Below are 20,397 nucleotides of genomic sequence, written 5' to 3'. Positions count from 1 at the left end.
GGAGTGGGGAGGAGGCTGGTTGATCCATTTCTGCCCAAAGGGAGGGAAACAGCCATTTGTGTTGAAGACCCCAGGTACATCTTGTTCTGGCAGTTCCTCCCCCTTGATTGCTCTGCCTTCTGTTGTTCACTTTTGTTTTGTCTCTGGAGGATGAGGGCAGTTGTGTGTTCTCTATGTTGATGTGCCCCTTGCCCTCTGGGAGGAAATTGCATGTTGTTATTGAGGTCAGCTGACTAGTGAAGGAGGTAGAATGGCTTTGGAGTGTGGGGGACACCTGCGTCAGTGTCTGGAAGGGAAGGTGTGACCCTTGCAAGGCACAGTGAAGATCCATTGAAGCCTCAGCAAGTTCTTAATGTCTTTTCTTGCTGCTTCCCACCTGGCAAGTCTTAGAATCTCAGCCAGGGGACGTAATCCTCAATGCTTGTTAGTGGGGCATTGACTGACTTGCCCTTTTTACAGGAATCGGTGAGAGCCTAAGTCCCAGTACCCGGAGAGCCGATCTACCCTCACTTGCAGGTCCCAGATCTCCTGCTAGTGAGCCCATGGTGTCCACCACACCAGCCACTGTAGCAGGTAAGAATGACTTAGCCCTCTTCTTACACTGGGGAACAATCCTCCTCAACTCAGTTTCCTGCTTTGGGGCCATTCTGCATCTCAGGGACATTTGTGGGGCTCTTCTTGGTTCTTGGAGATTGCGTGCCATTATGCTTGTGTCTTCCTTGCCTTCTGGGGGAAAGTCTTTGTCACCTCTGTTTCTTTGGGATTATTCATTAGGTCTGCTGCCTTCTGGTGATGGAGAGGAAGCAGAAGTTTGTCCAGTGTCTTTCCTGAGGCGACTTGAGGAGAGGGCTTAGCTATAAACAGATGGCATTTGCCAGACTGCCCTGGAAAAACCAAAGCGGGGACTGTCAGAAGTAAACTGGGCAACTGAGAAGTGAATGAGAACATATGGAATAGGTCTCAGGAAAGGGTTAAGGATAGAGAAGTAGTCTCTCTCAATCTGTAGCAATGTGCGCCACTGTCAGCCTTGTACCAGGGCTCACAGTCTCCTTGAGGAAGCAGTGATGAAAGTGCTTCTCCTGGGGGAGGGGCCATGGTGAGCCTGGGAGTAAGAATGAATAGTGGAGTCTGGAGTTTGGAGAGGGGAGTGTCTGTCCTTCTCATTGAGAGGAACCTTGAATGGAGGCCACCAGGATGACTGTGAGGGTCATTCGCAGCTAGCCTACTAGAGCCTCGCTCCTGTGCCAACCAATCTCCTCTTTCAGACACAGGATTCTTGAGCAGAAGCCCAGACACCGTAGGGATGGTGCCTGCATCTTTTGTGAGTGGAGAGGACCTGGAGCCCACCAGCCTGCCTGTGGTTGCCTCCTCCATGGGAACCTCCACATTTGGGAGCCCAGCAGTGACCAGGCCTGTAGAGACAGCTTCAGGCTCATCCACTGCCTCAGGGAGCCCAGACCTGGACACCACCAAAGCCCCCATGTCCTCTCCAGTGGCAGAGGACTTTGAGTCCTTGGAGACTTCTGCCAATATGACCATTGTTACTGGCTCCCTACCACAGGCTCCTACACAAGTGAAGACGCAGGCGGTTCCAGGCTCTGGCGCTCCCCTCCCCTCCAGCTCTGAAGGGACAGTTGGCTCCCTTTCCACCACGGCCAGCCCTAGTGCAGACACCAGAGCAGCAAGGGACCCTGAGAGCACCAAGCCTGCAGAGCGTCCTGCAGGGAGCTCCTTCCCTCCCGAGTTCTCTGCTTCAGGGCAAACAAGCGGCCACACTCTTTCCCCTGCTTCTTCCCACTCAGGCTCCTCTAGCCGAGGCACAAAGAGGGCCCCTATATCCATCCCAGTGCATATGGGGACTTCCAACATGGCAGGGAGGCCACAAAGTGAGACAGCGCCTGAAGCCAGCTCAGCTGGGCCGCCCTTCACTGCCCTGAGTCATTTGTCTTCCCCTGAGGCAGGAGGAGCAGCCAAAACAACAGCCTCAGGGTCCTCCTTGTCCAGCCTTGTCCCTGCATCCCCAGCGGGCTCAGGAACCCCAATCACTCCTGGAGAGCCAAGCCCTTCCACGGAGACCCTGGAGACCACCCGGCCTGATTCAAGGACCTCCCCTTTCTCTCCTGGTGCGGGTCACATGGGCCACAGCATGGGCTCGCTTCCCACTCGGCTCCTCCCGTCAGCAACAATGGCCTCTGGGATTCCTGTTGGCATGACTGGGGCATCGGCTTTGGGGACCCTCACGCCTGAGGAGGGGGCCAGTTCTGCAGCTTCTCTTGCAAGCTTCCCTCCCAACGGGGCCACACAGAGCAGCACCAGGGGACAGTCCTCCCCCTTCCTCCTGCATGAGCCCAGTCCAGCAGGTTCTGAGTCCACAGTAGATTTCTCCAGCTCCCGGCTTTCTGCACAGACTTCCACACTGAGACATGTCCCTGATGCAACTACAGAGCTCAGCACTGACACATCAGGTCTTCCCTCCTGGGACCCGAGCCCCAGTGTGCCTCTGACAGTCAGTGGGGCCGAGACCTCCTCCCAGCTGGGGCTCAGGGCTGTAGCTGGAACCTCTGCTCCTAGTGAGCCTCCTGCTCATCCTGGGGAAGGTGCAACGGTCTCATGGTTTTCTAGCCCAGCTGAAGGCACCATGGGGGTGCTAAGCACCAGCCTGGGTTGGCTCTGGACTCCCACACCCACCAGCCCTGAAGCCCCCTCAGAGCCCAGCACCATGGGGGATGTTGGGAGTTCTGCTGTCCCAGGTACTGAAAGCACAAAGCTGGCTCCCAGCAGCCAGAGCCCAGGGAGAAGGGCCACCCCTCCTGCCTCAACTCCACCTGTGGAGATCCCAACCCGGGAAGGGGGGACCAGAACAGCTGCCTCAGTGACTGCCTCCTTGCCTGTAGATTCCACACTCTCAGGCCCTGGCAGTGGAGCCCCAGGTCCAGCTTCCCTGGCTGTTAGCTCCACAGGGGATGGGAGCAGAGCCCACGAGCTGTCAGCCACAGCCTCAGAGATCACCTCCCTTCTTTCTTTGACCACTGCCCCAATGGAAGGTTCCACCAGGGATGTCCCAGGTGTGACAAGAGAGGGCACCGAAGGGAGACTGAATCAGGAGCCCCGTACCAGCTCAGGAGACATCCCAGTCTCCTCTGGGGATACTGCTGCCACAGGGACAAGCTGGCTTCTGCAGGAGGTTTCCCTTGGGCCAAGTACAGAAGCCCCACGTGTCACTGACCTGCCAGCAATGACGGAGACCACATCCCCATTGGCCCCCGGGCCGGCTGCAGGAGCCAGCTCAGCTTCTCCTCCTGCTCTGGGCACACGGCTCAGCCCTTCTGCCACATCCCCCATGACCACCTCAGAGCCCAGTGCAGCATCTTGGGCCGGGACCGCTTCTTTGAGCCCCACCAGCTTCATGCCAGAGATCTCAAGTAATGGGCTGGCCACCCATGCAGACAGGGCTGTGTCCACCTTCTCAGAGAATGTCAGCGAAGAAACATCTTCCACTTCGGCTGCTCCAGTGGTCATGGCAACAGGGTCCCTGGGGTCTGCAGAGCAGAAGTCCCGCCCCCCGCGCCCTAGTCTGTCCCCCACCGAGAAGTGGAGTGTGTCCAGTCTCAGCCCTCCCCTGACCAGCGTTTCCATCACCTCAGCTGCTAGCTCCCAGTCCCCTTTCTCTGGCTCTGGGAGCAGCCCCCCAACGGCACCAGACACCAGCTTTGCCAATGCCCTGGACAGCACCTCCACCCCAGGAGCCAGCCTTGTGTCTCTCCAGTCCTCAGAGGCCGTAGTGACTACTACTGACCTATCACACTCCAGCCCAGGTTTCTTGGCTGAATTCATGCCCTCCACAGTGTGGACCAAGAGCTCTCCACCTGGTACGGCCCCATCCTTTGAGTCCCCTGCGACCTTTCCCACCACCACTGAGGCAGGGAACACCAGAGAGACAACAGGACCATTCACAACATATTTAGGAGATATGGAGCCCTTGTGGACAAGTGTCTCTTCACACTCAGGCTCCAGTCTCCCAGCAGACATCTCTTCCCCATCGGGTACAGTATGGGTTTCAGTTACTGGTGTTTTCAGCTCAGCTGCATCCCCAGGTGAGCATGACCTTTGTCTCCCCTCTTGTGAAAGATCCACTTGGAGTGGGGAGGGGGCTGATCCATCCCTTTCTGCCCTAGAGTGGGAAGTACTAATTTGTGTTGAATACCCCTGATAGGTCTTGTTCTGGCAGTTGCTCCTCTTGAGTGATTTCTCCCCCTTGTGCGCTCTGCCTTCTGGTGGTCACTTTGGTTCTGCCTCTGGAGGATGAGGGCAGCCTTGTGTAGTTAGTGCTGAAGTGCCCCTGCCTCCTGGCAGGTCTCAGAGGTGCCTCAGCTAGGGGACGAGGCCCCTCAATACTTGGTGGGGCATTGACTGACTTGCCCTTTTTATAGGAATTGGAGAGAGACTAAGTCCCAGTACTCAGGGAGCAGATCTCACATCACCTGCAGGTCCCAGATCATCTGCTAGTGAGCCCATGGTGCCCACAATGCCAGCCACTGTAGCAGGTCAGTAAGAGTCAGCCCTCTTCTTACACCGGGGGACAATCCTCCTCTGCTCAGTTTCCTGCTTTGGGGTTATTGTGTATTTCATGGACATTTGTGGGCCTCTTCTTGGTTTTTGGAGATTGCGTGCCATTATCCTTGTGCCTTCCTTGCCTTCTTTGGGGGAAGTCTTTGTCTCATTCCCTATTTCTTTATGACTGCAAATCAGGACTGCTTACTTGTGTAGGATGGAGGGGAAGCAGAAGTCGGGTTCTCCACTGCCTTTCTGAGACATTTCTAGGAGACTTTTTGATTATAGATAAATAGTTGGCATTTGCTAACCCAAAGAGGGGGAGTGTAGGAGCTGTTCTGGGCAACTGAGAGGTGAATGAAGACATATGGGAAAGGTGTCAGGACAGGCTTAAGGACAGAGTAGGCCAGTCTCTCCCCATCTGTAGCAGTGTGCGCCAGTGTCAGACTTTTTTTCGGGCTCCCAGTCTCCTTGAGGAATCAGTGATGAAAGTGCTTCTCCTGGAGGAGCGGCCATAGTGAGCCTGGGAGGGAGAATGAATAGTGGAATCTGGAGTTTAGAGAGAGGAGGGTCTGTCCTTCCCACTGAGAGGAACCTTGAATGGAGGGTCATTCGCAGCTAGCCCACTAGAGCCTCGCTCCTGCGCCAACCAATCCTCTCTTTCAGACACAGGATTCTCGAGCAGAAGCCCAGATGCCATAGGCACGGGTCCTACATCTCTTGCAAGCGAAGAGGACCCAGAGCCCACCAGCCTGCCTGTGGTTGCCTCCTCCATGGGAACCTCCACTTTTGGGAGCCCAGCAGTGACTGGGCCTATAGAGACAACTTCTAGCTCAGCCTCTGCTCCGATCTCCAGCTTTCCTGTGGGCTCTGCCTCAGGGAGCCCAGACCTGGACATCACCAAGGCCTCCATGTCCTCTCCAGTGGCAGAAGACACAAAATCCTTGGAGACTTCTGCCACTGTGACCACTGGCTCCCTGCCACAGGCTCCTACACCAGGCAAGCCGCAGGCGGTTTCAGGCTCTGGCGCTCCCTTCCCCTCCAGCTCCAAAGGGACAATTTCCCCCCTTTCCACCACGGCCAGTCCTAGTGCAGACACCACAGCAGCAAGGGACCCTGAGAGCACAAAGCCTGCAGAACGTCCTCCAGGGAGCTCCTTCCCTCCTGAATTCTCTGTTTCAGGGCAAACAAGCGGTCACACTTTTTCCCTTGCTCCTTCTCACCCAGTATCCTCTAGCCTCGTCCCAATGCACACAGACAGTTCCAGCATGGCAGGGAGGCCGGAAAGTGAGACGGGGCCTGAAGCCAGCTCATCTGGGCCTCCCTTCACTGTGCTGTCCTCCCCTGGGTCAGAGAAGAGCACAGAAGATACTCCAGTTCCAACAGTCACCCCATCTTCAGATGACATAAAGACAGTCTGGCCATCCATCTCTCCCTACCCAGAAGCCACTCCTGCAGTGAGCTTTACTTCTCAAGGAGGTACAGTCCCTTTTGAAGGCCCTTCTTTTGCCATCTCCAATGTAGTCACAAGTAAGCATCAACTCCTGCCTTTCCTTTTGGATATCTTGTTCGTCCATGTTGCTGTTCAGTTGTCTTTGTGACCTCATTTGGTGTTAGGTTCTTACTAAGTGCTAATGAGATAATGAAATATTAGGTTCTTACTAAGTGCTAAGTCGGTACTTAACAATTCTCTAGATCCGGCCTTTAAGAAGAATTTTACCCCTTTGAACTTCTGGGGAGGAGCTTAATGCTTAGAAGGAGCAAGTTCATAGGTAGAAGTAATCTTCCCACAAGCCCTTGCATTATCCCACACCCATTCTCTGGGAGGATAAAAGAGGGCAGCACTGAAGAGATTGAGAAGTCTCTACTTTAGGTCAGAGTTGGTGGCAGTTGAGGCAGCAGATCAATGTTCTGTTGTCTCCAGAAGCTGCCGCTCGCTCTCTGGGAGGAGATCTGCTGTCTCAACTCAATCTCTCAGTCAGATTCTTCTTCCTGTAGACTCTTCTTCCTCCAGAGAGCCAGTCCAACTGGCCCAGACAAGACTTTCTCCTTGCTCAATGGTGTCTTCTTTTATCCTCCCCGAGAATGGGCGTGTGAGAACGCAAGGGCTTGTGGGAAAATTACTTCTACCAATGAACTTGCTCCTTTTAAACATTAAGCTCCTCCCCAGAAGTTCAAAGGGGTAAAACTGCCCTTAAAGGCGGGAACTAGAGAATTGTTAAGTACCGACTTAGCACTTAGTAAGAACCTATCATCTCATTATCTCATTAGCACTTAGTAAGAACCTAACAATTTGGGGTTTTCTTGTTAAAGATACTGGCTTTTGCTCTTTACTTCTCCAGCTCAATTTACATATGAGGAAACTGAGGCAAACAAGGTTAAATGATTAGGGTCACTCAGCTAAGAAGCGTCAAGAGACTAGATTTGAATCCAGGAAGAGGAGGCTTCCTATACTTAGGTGGCTCTTTCTACTATACCACCTGTCTGTCCCTGAGAGTCCATGGGAGTAGGTAAGATTATTTCTTGAGGTATAAAATTCTCCTTCCAGAGTCTTTTTTTTTTTTTTTTTTTTTTTTTTGTGAGATTCAGGACATTTATGATATTCTTTAGTGGTAAACCCAGTTTCCTTTTCTAAACTGCCTAGGAAGACAGTCTATAGTTGTTCTTGGAACTGAAATAAACCTCCTCCTTCCCTCCCTACTCCTCCTCTCACATCTCATTTCCCTCTCCACCCCTCCTTCCTTTTGGCTCAGATTGACTGTCATTATTCTGGGCAAGTGATTTAGATAAGATATAAGATTTTCCTTTAGAAGGTAGTGTTTGTGGAGCCAATGGGTGGAAAGGAGTAATTGAAACACCCAATGCATGCTCTACTTCCTCACTTTCTTCTCTCAACAGTTTTTGGTACCTGACATTTCTCATCTGGGCAAGCATTAATCTCTCTTTAAATGTTTGACAACAACTAGGTGACTGACTTCCCCTTTTTATAGCAATTGATGAGAGTCTGGTTTCTAGCATCCATATCATAGACATCTCTTTGCCTGATGGTACCAGTGTCCCATCAAGAGACTCCCTAGCGACCTCACCCCACTACCAGTGACTCAGGTTAATGGAAGTCTCCTTTCTGCTTTCTCTTTCACAGAAATCTTTTCATCCTTGACCATCTTTTTCTGCTTGTTGTAGTCCTCCATTTCATGATTCTTTGAAGTGTTTTTTCTAGGTCTTGCGAACTTAATGATATAATTTCTGTCTCTGAGAACGTTTAAATTTTCTCTTTTTCTGTTGCTTTGATCTATTTCTCTTAATTTATCATGAATTTTATGTTAAAAACACCCACTCTTTTCCTTTGGAGAACTTGACAGAAACAAAAGCTTGTCTATTATTGCTTGTCAGGGTGCAGTCCTTGGTTAATTTATATCTACAGTGAGGTAATATCCTCAACTCAGGAAGAGAAGAATTCAGAGTATGAGGATCGGAGGTAGTGTCTTGCCCAGATGAGAGCTGAGTGAGAGCATGTCGAGAAGGGGTTAGACCAAGCTTCTTGAACCCCGCTAGGTTTACTACTTTGGGTTTACTGTCTAGGGCAGGATATTTTGACTGAGGAAAGTATTCCAGGAGGAGGTGTCTATGCTGGTCATGGAAGGCAAAGAGAAATGCTAAATTTTGGGAGATATATTATGTAAGAGCAGGGAGGAGCCATCCTGAGAGGAAATGAGGATACCTGTGAGTGGTAATCCCAACATTACAACTGATTCTTCCATACATTCCAACCAAACCCCTCTCCTGGCCTAAGGACAGTCCAGTAGGAACATAATGGCAGCAGGACCATGGATACAGCCTCTGCAAGAAGAGATGCCATAGAGATCAGCAGTATCTCTGTGATAGGGTCCACCATGGGGAATCTCTATTTTGGGTATAGCAGCAGTGGTTGTCTCCATGGAGACAGCTCCCTAGCTCAGTTTCTGCTCAGTCTATGGCCCTGCTGCTGACACAGTCCAAAGACACTCATAATAACCACCTCATTTCTTTCAAGATTTCCAGATTCCCCTGGGGCTTCTACAAGAGTGACTCTAGGTACCGGCCCCTTCCCTCTAACTATGACCCCAAGTGAATTCATAATCATCCCAGGCTCCAGGATACATTTACAAGTCAGCCCTCAAGGGACAGGCTCCTTCACTGTCTCTGGGGTTATACTGAGTGCAGCCACCACAACAGAGTGGGCTATAGTCAATGCATGGCATCCAGGGAACTCCAGTTGACTCCTTCCATATAGGTGCCTCTACAGTAATTTTCCATTTGTCTTCATTTGGCTCAGTATTCAGTAGCAAAGTCACAGAGATGCATCCTATTTCAAACCTGACATGGACAATATCTGCTATCTCAGAGGTTGAGATAGGGTCTGAGTTCAGACCTGGGCTCTCTTCTACCCTGAATAATTCCCAAAGCACTCTGGGACTGAGCACAAGTACTGCTACTCTCTTCACAATCATGTAAATAGCCATATGACAATAGATCATATTATATCACCTAGCTCCAACCCTGAGGTCATACACTCCTCCATCACTCCAGAAAGCACTCTGGCAACATGAGAATACTGGAGTCTCCTTGGTCTCAGAAAATGATCTCTCTTGACTCCCCCAGTGTGAGATAAGAGCTGGGGTATTCCACCATTCTATCTCCCCTCGCCTCCCTGGAAATAATGATTCCTGCTGGGGAGCAGAGAATAAATGCTGTTTCCCTTATACTGTGGATACCCTAAATCCTGAAGAAGAAGGTTCCACTGAAGGCTTATTCCCTACTACCAGCACAAAGACTAATCCAAACATGATCTCCACAATCATCATCATGATTGAAGCAAGTTCAGCAGTCTTAAGAGACCAGCACAGACGCACATGGATACCCCTACTCTGTGAGACTGCAGATGGTCAGGTCATAAATTCAAGTGGAGGGTCCGGCACTGGCTTACATGTGGACAGTACCTTCGCCCATAGCACAGATGTTACAGGGAGCAGAGATGTCTTCCTCCCACATGGAGCCAACAATAGCAGCTGAAGCCGCCTCTAATAATGTTTCTGTGACTGGCAATGAAGAAAGTATAATTGTTCCATGGTTCTATACAACAGCTGAAGCTGTATACTAAGCACTAGTCTTAATTGCCGGTAGACTCTCACTCCAGCAACATCAGCTGTCCTAGGGACTGAAGGTAGAAGTTTGAATTACAGCAGCAAAGTCATCGACATCCTCCTTACCTCCCGTCTGCTCAGAATCCTGAGCTCCCAAGTGTAGGAGGAGAGACCAGTGACCATATGTTCTTTCCTAAACTTTCCACTTCCTCAGTGATTGATACTAGAGCTACAGGATTCATCTGCTACACCTTTTAGCTCAGTCTTGGTGGAGATACAGAGATACCCTGCTGACTGGTTTAGGGATCAGCTTAGTTTTCCCCGTGACTATGGCATTTATGCAAGCTACAGTCAGAGCTGTCACATCTGAACTGGAAGGAGCTTAATTGAACCACCCAGCATCAGTATAAGAGAGATTCCAGCATCCTCTAAGAACAGAATATTTATAGGGACAAGCTCTGCACCCTTGTAGTCACCCTTGACTACTGATACAGAGGCCAGTACTAAATCAGATTTAGTTTCAGTTCCTGGGATGCCATGTTCCCTCTCACAAACCTCCCAACAATATCTGATACAGAATCTCCATCAAACTCGGCTTCTGGAGCAATAGATTTCTCAGTTACCAATCTCTTTAATACTGACCGACACAACCTTTCCATCAATTCTTCATACAATTGTGGAGACCAAGTCACCATTTTTCTGACCCTTCATATGTTAGGACCATCTCTGGCACAGAGACTATTGGGCCATCTCCCCATATGATCTATTTTCCTTCTGGGAGCCTCCTGACAGACAACACAACTTTTGACCCAGTCACAAGCTTAGATACGGTTCTATTCCCCCCTCTAAAGACCACCACAGTGGAAGCACACACTAGCTGCTTCTGCTGCTGTCTATGTCTGGCTTGTCATCTTCAAGGGATAGAATCCATGGGTGGGTACAGGAACAAGTATAGCCATAGGCACAGCATCAGGGACCACCCTCACAGTGAATCACTTCCCTACAACTCCTATCAGCATAGATACTCCATTAGGAATAAATTTAGCTACTCCTACAAGCAACCTTCTAGTGGCAGCAGAAACCAGCATTCCTACCCTCACTGAAATTGTCCTTGAGTGAATTTGTCCCTTCCTTTGAGCTTTCCACAGAATCAGATATCTCCATATAATAGAATGTGCCCATAAACAGACACACCTTTCCTTTTTCTGCCATATCCTAGACAAGTAAAGAATTCCTTGAAATTCTTCCTTTAGTCTCCAATAATGTTTAGTACTGCTACTTAATCAGAAGGGAGCACAGGAGGACTCAAGCAGTCACTCTATCTTTAGCTGGCAACCAGACGCTCTAGACAATCAATCTCTACACCCCAGATGCCACATTGGGAAGCCTCAGAACAGGGGCAATGCAAGTTTCTTCCCCATGTGCTGCTCCTTCCACCTCTGTTGTATTCACAAGTACAAATCGGCTCCTGTCTCCCCTTCTGGGGATCTTACTAGGCCCTAGGAGGAAGGGAACTGTTCTGCCCTGAAATGACAAAGAACTATGTCTATGAAACGGGCCAGAATCTACTGTCTTAACAGATTCCTTTTAGAGATCGGTATCTGGGCCTCCAAAATCTGATAGATTTTGGTGGTCAGTTACCCCAGTCCTTCTACATATAATAGTCACCTTGTGGTCCTTGATGCTGAAATTAACCCTTTTCTTTCTTTTGACTGACCATAGTTACTGAATAAGTGCTAAATGCTTATTTTGTAAGGCAGATATTAGCAAGGGATAGTTTCCAGAGTGGCAAACTTGTGTATGCTTTGTCACTGAAAATTCTTTGTAAATATCAGTTATCATAATATGAGGGAGGGAAGGAATAAGCATATAGTACTTCTCATTTGTCAACTACTATGCTAAGTGCTTTTTTGTAAAGTTCTTGAATTGTGAGGGTCGGTCTGCTCAATTATAATCCTTTTCTGGGAGGAGATCTGTAAAATCTTTTCCTCTGTGCGCAGGTTTCTTGGGAGCTCTGAATCTCCAACTCTTATCCTTCCTCAAATCAGACTGATCTCCTTTCAGCCTGCCTGGTGTCAAAACTCTATCCCAGAGTCGATTCTCTCAGACCCAATGCTGCCCTTCTTTTATCCTCCCAGAGAATAGGCATGTGAGAACTCAATGGGGCGTGGGGAAATACTTCCACCAATGAACTTGCTCCTCTTAGAATTCCTAAGGTGTAAACTCCCTTTAAAGACCTGAACCAAAGGGCTGAGCCAGAGAACTGTCAAGTCAACCTGAGTTCTCACCTTGTAATTATCCAGACAACCTTGTAATCCTAACACTTTTTTTTTTTTTTACAAATATTTTATCCTCACAACACTCTGTGAAGTAATTACTATTATCCCCATCTTTCAGTATAGTAAACTGAGGTAATAGAATTTAAGTGACTTGTATAAAGTCACTCAGCTTGTGTGTAAGGCTGAATTTGAACTTTATCTTGACTTTAGTCAGTACTACAGGCAAAATATAAACTTTCATTTTCCCTTTCTCAGCTGGATGGGTATTCAGTCCACCCGGGACTTCTCTAGGGCAAAAGCCATTTCTTAAGGATTTACAGGACTACGTCTCTGATTAGGCTATGATTTGTAGCAGTTTTATTTTCATTTCTTGTGCTGTTACATTTTATCCATAGTTGCTTTTCACTCCTGTTATATCTTGATATAATGTAATCTCCTTGAAAGTAGACACTGTGATTTTTATCGTTGTGTCTCCTGTGCCTTGTATGGTTCCTGCTACATACTAAATGCTTCTTGGGTAAATGTTATTGAATATCCACTTTTTTCCTCTGTGAAGATGGATCTTGTCTACTTATTAGCCATGGGTTCTTGGGTTAGGAGCTTCCCAGGGACTCTTTAAGATTTTGGCAGCTTGCTTTGTAAGTACACATTTGGAATTAGGTGCCCCCTCTTCCTGTGTGTTCATTCAAGTGAATTTAAATGTGTTGACCAGCTGACACCCAAAGTCAGAAATGGAGAGCTGTGAGGGTTGGATGAGGTAAAAGCAATTCTTCTGGAGAATGGTGAGGGCTAGGGCTTGTCCCTATTTCTAAAGCTGGCAAGGAGAGACAACAGGTCATAGAGCAGAGAAAGGAGACAAGAAAAATGATAACAAAAGATTGACATGATGCCATTCTGGAATGAAGGAAGGAGCAAGGTATACCCCTGTCTTGTTGCTCTCCACTGCTTCTGACATGACTGAGTCCCGGCTTCTTCCTTCATCCTTTTCTTTAGATGACAATGCTAGCGTGGCAGTGGTCAGCCATATCCCTGACCAGAAAGCATCTGAAGGCCCATGGGCATCAACACGTGATTCTCAGGCTCCCACATCTACTGTCAGTCCCACAGGTAAATAAAAGTCTTTATACCCCTCCTCCTCCTGAGCATTTAAACTTTCTCGATCTTTATTCCTGATTTTTGGAGACAACTAGCAGATACAAGACATTCCCAAAGTTTTAGTGCACTAGGAGGCTAAATTAGGTAAATTGAACAACCCAAAACCATTTTGGAGAAGATTCCAGCCTCTTCCAAAGGCAGAGCATTCACACAGATCCACCTTGATCAGGGATACAGAAACTAATGCTGCATCAGGTTTAACTTCAATTGCTAGAAATACTAGGTGGTTAATTGAACCATCCAGCACTAAGACTTTTTGGGATGTCCTATAAGTCTGCATGAGTATGCATGTTTAAAACTTCCAAGATGATGTAAAGTGTTTTACTTATACTGTTTTATTTGATCCTCACAAGAACAGTGTGAAAGGTAAATGTTATTATTAACTCCCATTTTGCAGATAAGGAAATTGTGACTGAGCATATAGGTGCCTTGTCCAGGATTGCATAGATAGTAATGGTCTCTTTATTCTCTCTTCAATCTAAAGATTTTCAGAACATTGCTTTCTCTTGATTCTCCTCCTACCTCTCTGATAGTTCCTCAATCTCCTTCACTGGATCCCCTGTAATCGTAGGAAGGTTCCAAAACCAAAACAAAAAATCAATTACCTTTGACAGTCACTTTTTTCCTCTGTGAAGATGGACCTTGTCTACTGATCAGCCATGGGCTCTAGGCTTCAGGAGCTTCCTAGGGACTTTAAAGATTTTTGATATCTTGCTTTGTAAGTGGTCATTTGGAATTAGGTGCCTCCTCTCCCTGTGTGATCATTTAAGTGAATTTAAATGTGTTACCCAGCTGACAACCCTGAAGAGTTCTCAAGGGGGATGATCATGCCCTCTAATCATAGGTGTCCCTCAGAGCTCTGTCCTGGGCCCTCTTCTCTTCTTCCCCTATACTATTTGATTGGTGATCTCAGAAGCTCCTGTGGATTGAATTACCATTTCTCTGGTGATGATTCTCAATTCCTCATTTTGTGGATGAGGAAACTGATGAATAGAGGAATAATTGGTTTGCCCAATGCCACACCTGTAGTAAATATCAAAGTCAAGAAACTGGACCCAGATCTAGGTCCTTCTATTTCCAGAGATCCTTTTATTGCATCATTGTTGCATCATTGGTGAATTCTCTCACCTGGCCTTTTTTTCTTCGGATCTCTTTATTTTGGGCTACTTTGGGACCCTGACTTCAAAACTTTCTCTGTTAAGTCATTAATGCACAGGAGGGTGTTCTAGTGGTCCTTGCTGCTCTCCTCCTTGTTGGTGAAGATTGATGATCTTTAGGCAAGTTTGGAATTGTCCAAATTGGAGCTATAGTATTGAAAGGTGAACCTTTCCTAGAGTCAGGTAGTAGTAATACATTACAGAAGTTAGTTCACAGGGATACAATGTATTTGTTTTCATGTACACTGTAAGACATACTGATCCTCTGGCCCCTCCCCTCATTCCCTTCTGCAGGCAAAGAGCCTGATGGAATGCCCATCACACACATCCCAGACCAAGGAGCAGCAGAAGGCCTTGCAGCACTGACAAGTAATCCTCCAGCACTCATAGACACCCTCAGTACTTCAGGTAAGTAGAATCCTCCTCTGCTTTCTCTACTGGATGAATGTTCCTTCTATTCTTTGGAGTTGATATAATGAATCACCTCCAGAGACTGAAATAAAGAGACCTTTGAGAGAAAGAGGTTGGCATCGAGGTCCATGGAGCAGTAATTGTTTTCTTATTTCTTTCCCTGAGATTATTAGGTGAGCTTCTGTTCTCTTTGGGAAAAATATTTTGGGTATGAACACGATAGGCTTCCTTCTGCAGTTCAACTAGAGGCGGCCAGTTGCGCCTGAACATTTGTTATATTCCCTGTTCTCTCCTTTATTAGAATTCATTTGGAATAAAGCAAGGATATTGATAAGAACAGACCATATCCTTTCAGAATCTTATTATATTTGGTAAACTTCTAATGAAAACTGGAGGCTGGTAATGATCTTTTTGATTTGGGGACCTTTCCTTACCTCAGACTTTATTTAAGCAAGCTAATTTCTGGAATTTTGTAACAGGTCCATTCCCTGTTCCATGTTCCTGGATTAGATATCAAGGGGATTTCAACTAAAAATGATACTGTTTATGTCCCTCAGTAAATGCTTCCCCCCTCATTCAATTGATTAGTTTGTTCTTCATGCATGCATGCATTCGGTCAGTCTCTAACCTCTTCTGAGATCAGGAGATTCTAAGGATTTAAAATATCAGTCTTGGGATAGAGCATATCTCCTCTGTGGGATTGTCAATCCTTTCATTGATCAATGTAGTCTTCCCAGAGTAGCAATAATCATGGTTCTTTGGTTAATAATCTTACTCACAGGGAAGAGGTTCCCATGTGAACCATCGAAGGAGAAAGTGATGTGATGAGGATGGTTTCTCAAGGAGGAATTGGTTTATTGAATAGAAATGAGGATGAATAGCCTTCCCTGTTTTCTTCCCTATATCCTTGCACATGTCCCAACCAACTGCTCCATCACAAAATTCCCCAGCAAAAGCACCCAGTCAGGGGACTCATGTCCCATATCCTGAGATTCTCTGGGGCTCACCATCATTTCTGTGATCAGCTCTATCAGAGCTTTTTTTTCAAATACTTCAACAGAGGCAGTTGCCATGGAGACACTTCCTCCTCCTCAGCCAACCAGCTACCATGTACCTATTGGTACAAGTAACCAACGAATTGAGCCACCTACAGAATCTAACTTTTCTTCAATAGGAACCACTGCTTCAATAGGAACCACTGTGCCCAAGACATCTGAAGGAGTAAACATGGGTACCAGCAGCCTTTTGCTCCCTTTGACTTCAGTTGATCCCACAGCTACCTCTGACTCAAGTATTGTATTAAAGACCAACCTGCCTGGGACACTTTCCTCTCCTCTCCCAGTGATCACATCTAGAACTACCATGGCTACCATGGAGAGCACCAGTACAGGACCAATATCAAGGTCAATTCCAGCAGATGTTCTCCAGACAACTGTCTCAATTTCAGGGATGGGCACCAGCCCTGCTTCCCTGTCGTCCTCTCCTTCACCAAAGAGTGCGACAGAAACGGGGGAAAGTCTTGCGCCAACTCCAATGCAAGTTGAGACTGAAACTCCAGAGAAGTCAGACACCCAGAAGCGAACAGAATCTGGTTCAGCTGCTTGGCCCACTCCTGCTGTAAACATCATCCCAAGTGCATCCTTGGCATCCACAGAAGGGAAAAGTGAGCTCATAACATTATCTGCTTCCTTTGTGGAGAGTACATATAAACCTCAGGCAACATCCAAAGAGCAAACACATTCCATGGAACCCTCAAGTCTTCCATGGCTAGAGGTAACATCTACTGTTGCCCCTCATGATGTAAGACAGGAAGACAACCATTCCACAACTAACTCCTCATCCCTTGGGACAGGAGGCCCAACAAGCCAAACTGCACCTTCTGCTACTGAACCCACTAAGACCTCACATCCTGAGGGAGTGACCAATTCAATTGAACCAGTGTCTGCAGACACAGCTTTTCCTCCTAGTGCCAGTCCAGAAGAGAGCCGAGATTTGACCACTCAGGATAACAGGCATCTGGGTAGTAGTTTGGTGTCCACAACCACTCCTGTGCTTGAGATCAGTATGGCGGGTAATGCTGAAGGATCAGCTGCTAGCACAACTTTTCCTGCTGAGACCTCAGCTGACCTCCAGGCAAATACTACTAGAGAGTCTTCTAGCACAGGGCCAGAAGGCTTTGCCACTCTCCTTCTTCCCACAGGGCCCAGACTTGGAACTGAAACAGCCTTGACCCCTGTGTCAACAATGGCAGCTGAAGATACTTTTACCAGTAGTAGCTCTATGACTCTTACAGAAGAAAGAACAATCAGCACCTCATCATCTACCATATCTGAAAGCACATTTCCTACCATGACTGGGATGGGCAGCACCTCTACTTGGCCCAAAATCTTCAGTTCATCGCCCACCACAGACTCTTCTGGGATTATCCACACACCTGAGGACAGCAGCTCAGCTTCTCCTAGTGCAGACAGTACAAGTCCCATCCAAAGCAACAAGGTCATAGACATTGTTCCTCCTTTTATTGGGACCACTCATAGTCCTGAGCACCCAAAGACATTGGCAGAGAGCAGCACTGGTGGCCTATCAACCACTTTCTTATCACTTAAATCACCCATATCCTCAGCTACCACTACTGGAGGACCAGAACTATTGAGCATTTCTACTGGCTCAACTACAAAGAAAATGATGACTCAGGGTATCCCACTTGAAGACTTAGAGGTGACCTCAGATTCTCCCTTGACCACCTTGAACCCGATGGCCATGGCTAGCACTGTCACAGCTATGGAGATGGAAGGGATGTCTTCAGATCCTCTGTGGCCCAGCATCGATATTCAAGTGAACTCAGACCAACCTCCTAGTAGCAACACTAAAGATTTTCCTCAACAAAGCACACTCATTTTCCAGTCCCCCACCACAGCTAAATCCATGGATCTCATCCCCACTGGAGCAGATATTACCACATCATCACCACAGACTGACTCTTCTTCAACTTCTGTGGCCTTATTTGGGATTACTTCCAAGATTACTACTGAGGACATGAGTTTAGCTGCTCTTGGGACAGAAAGAAATGAGGTTACGAATAGATCTCCTCTTTCTATGATCACTGATAGTCCTGAGCTTCCAAGCACAGAGACAGAGACCACTGTGTCACTTCAACCTCCCATGTCCTCACTAGCTGTTACAGGTCCTCTGAGCATCTCTGATGATACAACTTCCCCAGAGACTATGGCTCATAGTGTCCCACAGACAGACACAGACATGAGCTCCGATCTCCCCTTGACCACCTTGGCTATGGTGACAACAGCCAACACTTTCACAACTGTAGTTATGGGAGAGATGCTATCTCCAGAAAATAAGATTCACTCAACTCTATCTCCCGGTGTCAGCCACTCCCTGGCTGTCCCTGAACAAAGCACAGCCATTCCACAGCACTTTGCTACAACTGAAGCTGTAATGGTCACCTCCACTAGATCAGATGCCACTACTATTTGGTCACAGACTCTCCCTCCTTCAACTCCAGTAGGCTTATCTATGGTTACCCACATGGCTAAGGACGTGAGTTCATTTACCCTTGTCACTGAAAAAACAAATCTTGCCTTCAGCAGCAAGGTCACAAACATGATCCCTCTGTCTCCTGAAACTACACTCAGTCCTGAGCTCCCAGTAGTGACAGAGAACAGTACAGATGCCCCACTGACCACCAATTCTTCCAAAATTCCTGTTTTAGCAGATATCATCCCTGAAAGAACAAGCCAATTGAGCACCTCTGTTGATTCAGCTTTCTTGGGACCTACAGCTCATTCAGAAATGAGTTCAAATCTCCCTCTGGCCACAGCCAGCACTGACACAGACATGGAGATGAGAGAAATATCAGACACTTCAGGGCCCAGTCCAGAAACTGGAGTGCACACCACCTTTCCTCCTGGCACCCTTTCAGAAGAGATCTCAAGTTCTGAGCCCATGTTTCCCAGGGAGAGAAGTCCTGCCACCCAGCAGACTGTTGTGACCACAATGATCCGTCCTTATTTTGGGCAAGGATCAAGTCTGACTTCTGTGACTCAGGCGGAGACATCTGAAACTCAAAGAGCAATAGTTACCCATGTTCCACTGGGAAGTGACACAAAATCTCCCTTGTTTCCTACTGAAGCTGAGACCACTGGAACAAGGGCCATAACAACTCCTACTCTGGCCTCTGAATTGGGGAACATCCAGGCTTCCACGGGTACCATCTCAGGCTCAGAGGTCAATATGACCTATTCCACTTCGTCATCTTCCTTGGAAAGTCCTAGAACACAAACTATTAGTCTTGAAAGAGTAGCAAGTACTTCTCTGGCACTATCCACTTTGCCAACTGAGAAATCATTGGCAGCAGGCACTTCTTCACCAATCTTTATTTCCACAATGCTTTCTGAAATCACTGCACCAAAGACAAGTGCTCAAAGATTTGAAAATCAGAGCACAGCTACCCCGGAAGCCGGCACAGCTCTAGCAGTGGGGACCAGTCCTGCTGTGACATTCATCCCTTCACAGTCAAAGGTCACAACTTCTATCAGCATGGAAATGGAAACCATGTCAAGTTCAGCTGCCTCATCACCAATAAAAACAAGCTCTCCAAGTCTAAATGACATCACGTTAGACGATATTTCCCTGAAGCCCTTCACAAAAAAAGTGACTGCCAGCCCTGTCCATGATTCTCCAAGTCTAAGCCTAAATGTGTCTCCTGCTGTTGCCACTACTGCAGCCTTGATAAGCTCCAGTCCCCCTGGGACTGCTCCCTCTAGGGAAGGAGCAGGAACAGCCACCTTTATTGCAGGGTCAGTGGAAACAACTCTAGCTGTCACTCTGTCTCCAGCAAGAATTCAGGAAGCCTGGACATCATCACCTCCCTCCCCAGCATCAACAGCCCCGGAGGGTAACAGTGCCTTGGCAGGAATAGCCTCTGTTTCTGCCCTGGTACCTGCCAGCTCCACTCTGTTCACAAGTAAGCAGACTCCTAATTAAGGGGATGTTGATGAGGCCTTGGAGGAGATGGATGGGTGAAATCTATAGTAGAATCACATTTGGGCAAAGACATTAATATCATAGCCCAAATTAGTTTCTCTTTGGACGTCTGTTTTGGGTTACTTTAGGGCCTGGACTTCAGTATAATTGTTCTAGTCTATCTCATGTCTCAGTGAGAAGATTGTCTAGTGGTCTCAGGCCCCAAAGATTTTCTGATTTCTTGTTGCTGAAATGAAGATATTCCCAATTAGCTTAAGATATAATGGCACTGTTTGGTACTGAAGGAGGAGAAACTTCCATTAGCCAGTAAGAAGGAAGAAAGAATAGAAGGCATATAGTTTGGGGTTTCCACTCAAAAAGGGCAATAGTAATCTGATGTGACTGATCGCTGGGCCCTTCCCTTATACCTTCTTGCAGGTGGTTTGGGGCCTGACACCCATATTCCTGATCATGAAGTTCCAGGAGGCACTGCAACCATGACAAATGGACCCCTGATACCCGTGTCCCTTGTCAGTGCCCCAGGTCAGTGGGTGGCTCCTCTGTCTTTCCTCTGTTGGGGGTTCCACTTTTCTGGGATCTTATTTCCTGATTTTTGGCAATGACTCATTGGTTCATCTTTGTAACTTCAGAAGAATGGGCTTCTGAGAGTGGGGTTTTGGCTTAGATTTCAAGCTATCAAGGATTATAGGATGAGAATCAGGAAATTTTATATTTGGAAGA

The 20,397-nt window shown here is 47.6% G+C and overlaps 1 protein-coding gene across 1 annotated transcript in view; it reads left to right on the top strand.

Moving 5' to 3' along the window:
• MUC16 (mucin 16, cell surface associated) overlaps positions 1-20,397 on the top strand; it is a gene marked incomplete in the record, with an annotated part of 203,838 nt that overhangs the window by 55,574 nt on the left and 127,867 nt on the right. The window contains 9 exon segments of the mRNA XM_074301797.1: positions 460-573; positions 1,266-4,094; positions 4,431-4,544; positions 5,218-5,550; positions 5,779-6,081; positions 12,947-13,060; positions 14,560-14,673; positions 15,737-19,657; positions 20,095-20,199. Coding sequence (XP_074157898.1) covers positions 460-573; positions 1,266-4,094; positions 4,431-4,544; positions 5,218-5,550; positions 5,779-6,081; positions 12,947-13,060; positions 14,560-14,673; positions 15,737-19,657; positions 20,095-20,199 — 7,947 coding nt within the window.

Source organism: Sminthopsis crassicaudata, chromosome 1 (genome assembly GCF_048593235.1).
Source record: "Sminthopsis crassicaudata isolate SCR6 chromosome 1, ASM4859323v1, whole genome shotgun sequence".
NCBI lineage: Eukaryota > Metazoa > Chordata > Mammalia > Dasyuromorphia > Dasyuridae > Sminthopsis > Sminthopsis crassicaudata.
The sequence above is the reverse complement of the archived record's forward strand: the minus strand, read 5'-3'. Positions and strand labels throughout refer to the sequence as shown.